The sequence below is a fragment of the Callorhinchus milii genome, unplaced genomic scaffold, assembly GCF_018977255.1.
Source record: "Callorhinchus milii isolate IMCB2004 unplaced genomic scaffold, IMCB_Cmil_1.0 Scaffold2, whole genome shotgun sequence".
NCBI classification, from domain to species: Eukaryota; Metazoa; Chordata; class Chondrichthyes; order Chimaeriformes; family Callorhinchidae; genus Callorhinchus; species Callorhinchus milii.
The window spans coordinates 37,434,203-37,440,202 of NW_024704743.1; the positions used below are offsets into that span (position 1 = coordinate 37,434,203).

Consider the following 6,000-nt stretch of genomic DNA (forward strand, 5'->3'; position numbering starts at 1 on the left):
TGATCGTCACATGAGTCTCAGCCATGAAAATCTTAAAAGGCTCAAGGCACATGCTGGTATTCCTTCTGTAGGGAAAGAAAATCCTTCAGGTTGCCCTTGTGCACTTCCTCTGGTCAGAGATGAAAAACAATCCTATTGCCTCCTGTAAGCCTGCACCAAGTTCCGTGACCCTATCACCCCCATCCTCATCCGGCTCCACAGGCTCCTCATCCCCCAGAGGATAAGGTTAAAAATGTTCGTCCTTGCCTTCAAAGCCCTCCAAGGGCTTGCTCCTCCCTATTTCTGTGGAGCCCTGTGGCTCAGTGGTTAGAGCACTCGCTTTGCAAGTGAGAGACCTGAGTTCAATTCCAGGCAGAGGGCGAAACCTTGGGCAAGTTTCCTTACTCCACACAGAGCCTAATAATAATCCCTCCAAAAAAAACCAATAATAAATTGGTCATTTTCAGTCCATATAACTATTTGTGGGACATTGCTGTGCGCAATTGGCTGCCGCGTTCGCCCACAAATATACAGTCAATTCACTTTACAGTGTGTTCTGTGAAGCGCTTTGGGATGTCCTCCCGACGTGAAAAGCGCTATATCAAATGCAAGGATTATTATTTATTTATTCTGTGACCTGCTAACTTCATACAGTTCTGTTTGCTCCCTCTGCTCAGCAGTCTCCTGTCTGCTCCACGTCCCCCGCCCGACCATTGACTTTCGGGCCTTACGAATTTCTGGCCCCACCCTTTGGAACTCCATCCTACAGTCCCTTTGCCTCGCCCCTTCCCTTGCTTCCTTCAGGACCCGACTCAAAACTATCATCTTCAACCGCACGTTCGGTCACCCTCCTACCTACCCTCCCTGCCTCCGGCACTCCTGATCGCAACATCTAGTTCAGATCCAAATCCTTGACTGTCCAGTGTCTTGGGACTTCCTCCCGACGTGAAAGGCGCTATACAAATGTAATTTTTTGTTGTTGTTGTTGACTTTAGACTTGAGAGCTAGTAAATAACTTGTACAGGTGACCAAAAAGTCATGATAACTACCCTATTATCTAAAAAATCATGATTTCTTTGAGACTTACTGGACGTATTGTAATGGTATCATGACTTTTTGGTTACCCTATATGTGCTGAACAATTAATTTGTTGTCATGAAATTCCCTGAAAAATATCTATTGCATTTTGCAATCTTACTGTCTTCTAATTTAGTATCATTTGAGAAAATGTTTGTGGCCTTTTAAAAGCACATGGGCTTAAGTTACTTAAACATCTGGATGAGGGGAGAAAATTGGTGATAGAAAAGCATGTGGACAAAGTAGCACTGCAGGTTTTTCTGCTCATAGGAGGGAGAACATTACTTTTTCCTTTATATATGGGAATGTAAGGACACTGAATAGTGCAGTGGTGTATGAAGTCACTGGGTTCTGTAATTTAGCACTGTTCTTTGACCTCAGGATTCTGGTTTTGAATGTAGTCAGACTAATGGAATGAAATACTTCTCTTCATGACAGCTGGAAGATTTCGGTGTGAAATGACCTTCAGATACTAGCAGACATAGGCCCTGGGCAGAAACCAGCCCGTCAATCTTTTAGTGAGGCAAAACATGCACTTAGATTTTATTCAAAATATTCACTTAGATTTTAGATTCGTACATTTTTTGCAAAATCACACAAATTGTTGCTTCAGATATGGAGTGGGACACTGCTGTGCGCTGTTGGCTGCCACATTTCATCCACAAATTATACAGTCAATTCACTTTACAGTATATTCTGTGAAGCGCTTTAAGACGTCTCAAAGATGTGATAAGGCGCGATATTAAATTCAAGAATTATTATTGTATCAACCACAAGAACAGATTGCTTCCATAGCACTTGGCATTTTGTGTAAAATGAAAGTCTCAAATTATCGATCTCTCAGCAGAAAGGTAATTTGAGGTTATTCACCAAAGACTTTGGCAAAAAATAGCTTTTTAGTAGCCTTTTGATGAATGGGGGAGGGAGGCCCAAATGAAGGGAGCTTGAAAGACAGTACCTGAGTGAGAACCTAATGACTGAAATCTCTACCACCAATGGTTGGGATGGAAGAAGTCGCAACAGACAGTTGACTGGAGTTTGAGGAGCAGGAGTACAGATAGGAGATTAGGGCTGGAGGAGATTATAAAGTGGGGCAAGACTATCAAGCAATTTCAAGGTTAGGACTAGGTTCTTGGATAAAACAGATTGAGAATGGATAGGCTGCCTCTGGAATACACAGACTGAATTGAGAGTGGACAGCCTGGATTTAGGAGTGGACAGATAACCTCTAATTTCACTGAAAGATTATTGGAGTTATTGATGCGTGGGGGGTGGGGGGGGCTTCTCTCCTTACCTTCGAGTCCCTCTTAAAATCATCTGTTTGACCATGTCTTTGTTTAACACCCTTAACTTGCTCTTTTCCTCAATGCTGGATTTCCCCACTGTCTGAAACAAAATCAGACTTTCATCCTGCGTCAAAGGGTCTGAATAAATGCAAGTTGTTATGTATAAAGTTAGATACCTGTGAATTGTTTATATATAACTCACATAATAGATTCATATAGCTAATCAGAGTTGTGACCAGTGGAAATTTTGATCCCTTCATACAAAGTGCACATTGTTCTTATAATCTGCATTGTGCATCGATGATCTCTATAACTCTTAACTCTTATGTGTGTTTTGCTTTCAGTTAAACAAAACTATAGAGGCACTGTGGATAACAGCAGATGAATTAGCAGATAGGAAAGTGGTAAGTTTTAACAATAGGATACTGCAGCCTAATAATTGGCGGAAGTTGAAAAAAAATGTGCTTCTTGGAAAGGTGGTAGCATAAATGATGCTTCAACACAATGAATGCATTTATGAACATAAGAATTTGCTAGGCATAAGAACACCAAGGTCCATCTAGTTCACCACCTACCATCCTGGCAGTCCAACACTGTATCCCGAGATATCATTTTCTAGCAGAAATCTATCAAATTTGTTCTTGAAACAAATGACATTTTCTGCTTCGCTGTTTCTCAAAGGAGCCCGTTTCATAAGTTTCAAAACTACTCGCTCACTGAAGTAGTGTTTACCCAGATTTGTTCTGAACTTATCCCCCTTCAATCATAGACCGTATCCTCTGGTTCAAGAGAAAACAGTTTATCATGGTCTACATTATCTATTCCCTTCAGAATCTTAAAGACCGTAATCATATCGCCTCTCAAACTTCTCTTGTCCAGTGTGACCATTCCCAGTTTATCTAATCGCTCCTTGTATTCCAGTCCCTCCATCCCCTCAATCATTTTGGTTGCCCTCCTCTGTATCCTCTCAATCGCTACAATATCCTTTTTATATTTATATTCAAGATGTAAAGTAGTTAATCCTATATATTTTATACTCCGAAATGCAGCCCTGCGTGAGGGCTGTTATATAAATGCAAGTTGTTGTGTACTCTCTCGTGGGATCTCAACCTCAATCTCAATCGTGTTGAGATCCCATGAGTCACCGTGATATGCTTTGCATTCCTAGCACTTTTTTCAGAGTCGAGACATCATTTGTGCTTTGCTGATGAGCACTTCCATAATGTGGGAGACGAAAACTGTTAACACCTGTTATTACTACTTAGTAATAATATACGGTCATATAAATAACATAATGCAATACTTGAAGCACATTTAGTGCTTTGGGTGGAGAAAAAACATTTTTGTGGCTCAGTTGAATTTAGAATTTCCTAAATTAAACCTGTTCCATTCTTCTTATTACGAATTATAGTTTTCCAATAAAACTCTAAAGAATAGGAATAATATTGTTTAAAAAAACTCTGGGGCTTTATAATGGTTTTGTTTTAAGAATTTGCTGATTTCCAAGAATAAAACAACATTCCAGAACAACACCTTTGGGCTACACTGTGTCACCAGATGAAGAACTCATGTAAATTCTTCGCGAATTCTTTTCCTACTGTTCTAAGCTATTTTTTCAAAATGTTAGTGAAGAATGTCAAACATTCAGTAAATAATCCCCTCCTTTTCCTGGAATTTACAAGCAATGCTGTTTCTTTGACCACGTGTGTTTCAGTGTTTCCAGCCACAGTGACCTTCTCTCAATCAAATTGGCATCTAACGCCGTATGGAGAAGGATGCTCATTGTGTTTTAGCAAATAAACATCATGCGTGGGGTAAATGGCCTTATGCACCACTAACTCCAGATTGCGATCATTTCAGTTCATTACATAAGCTCTTGTTAGATTTTCTTTATTAAAAAATGCCTTTGTTTGGAAGAACATCTGACCTTCAATAATGTCTTGAAAATAAGGCTGAACAACAAAAATATGGGCTACAGTGCAAGAGAAATAAAATGTATTGCAAATATGATAAATGTGATTCAACATTTTTATCTAAATCTCTGATCGGGCAGTTTGCAGAATATTATGATATGGTACATAGTTCTTATTTATTCATGGGGCATGGGGAGCTTGCCCTTGAAAGCTATGGTTCTTTTTGGTTCTTTCAAAGCATCTAAGATTGAGTTCCCAAGCAACTCCAGCAGAGCCTTGCTAATGTTTTGTGCTGACGTTTGAAGCTCCAATACTGGGCACAATTCCCTCATAGGTCAACCGTGACATGTTCTCAGCAACTTCTCTTTGGTACATAGGTTGTCTGTGACTCATCCTGTCTTCAATGCATCTTAGGACATCAATTCTAATTCAGGTAGTTATAGAATGAAGAACAGCAATATCTGGTGTTGAATAAGTGGAATTAAAGTTGACTGGGTCACTCCAGTTGGAACACTGGAAACTAGGTAGAATTTGGTCACCATGAGGTAACTAGGTGTAAATACTCACTTGGAAAATTGAAGCATGCACCACCGTGTCTGGCTTTGTTTTTGATTTGTAACTGTTTATCACTACATCGTTCCAATAGATAATTAAATTATTGTTGGCAGATGGATTGATAATTAAATTTAGCTGACCTTACATTTTATTCTTGTACAATATGACTTAGTGTTTCATAAATTGGTTAATTTTGTTTTTTTTAAGGAATTAACTCTGAAGATTGGAACGGTCCAACAACAATTAGAAGCGGCTGAAAAACAGATGAAGGAAGGAGATAAACAATTGACAAAGAATGGAAGAGAAGAGAAGGAAGAGAAAAATTTAGATAGGCAAGTCCCAAACATGCCTAAATATCTCATTTTAATATTTTTGAAATGTCACATACATTTCCCACATTAACCATGTGCATGCAACAACCCCTCCCAGGTTTAATGCGGAAAATTAAAATTGTTTTTGCGAGGCGGGTGCAAGGATTCACACAGCCCAGCTGCTTCCTGTGTTCATAAATAAGGTTTTTTTGCACCCTGGTTTAGACATTGAAAATGTTGGGAGGTACAAAGAGATATGGTTGAATATTCATACCTGTCACCCCCAAATTTCCCTGTAAACCCATGACATTCACTAAAATTTTTGACAAAAAATGCTGTGCCAAATTTCCAGCCCTAGTCATCACAGGAGAGTCCCAGAAATACTACATGTAGAGAAGTTTTTGTTTAAATGTCTTGGGGGTGAGGGGAACATATTGCTATGTTTTTATTTTTGTGGTTTCCTGTTTATCTTTCGCAAGAATCAATAAAAGTAGGAACAATTTACATCACATCATGAAGCACATTACAAAGATTGAGTGGGAACCCAAGAGTGGAGGGGATCGGAAGGGTAGGAGGAAGATGCTGTTAAAGAAATGTGTCTTTTGACAGATTTTTGAAAACAGAGTGGGAGGGGACTGAAGTGGAAGGGATTTCAGAAGAGTTTTGAGAGGTTAGGCAAAAGTGGCTGAAAACTTGTGTCTAATAATGGTGGGGTACAGTTAGCGGGGGGCATGAAGCAGAGCAGAGTTGTCGGAGCAGAGGGAATGCCGTAGGGTCCCAGAAGATTGCTGAACTACAATAGGGCAATTGCTGGCCATGCAGCATTGGAGGATTTTAAATTCAATCCACTGTGGTAGAGGGGGCATTAATGGAACCGGG

General features: G+C 39.8%; 1 protein-coding gene across 1 annotated transcript in view; it reads left to right on the top strand.

Moving 5' to 3' along the window:
* The window catches only part of LOC103183933, a 32,323-nt gene extending 26,596 nt beyond the window's left edge, over positions 1-5,727 (top strand). The window contains exons 9-11 of the mRNA XM_042346514.1: positions 2,687-2,746; positions 5,018-5,142; positions 5,601-5,727. Coding sequence (XP_042202448.1) covers positions 2,687-2,746; positions 5,018-5,142; positions 5,601-5,727 — 312 coding nt within the window. The remainder of the gene's footprint in view (positions 1-2,686; positions 2,747-5,017; positions 5,143-5,600) is intronic.
* Positions 5,728-6,000: the final 273 nt, after the last annotated feature.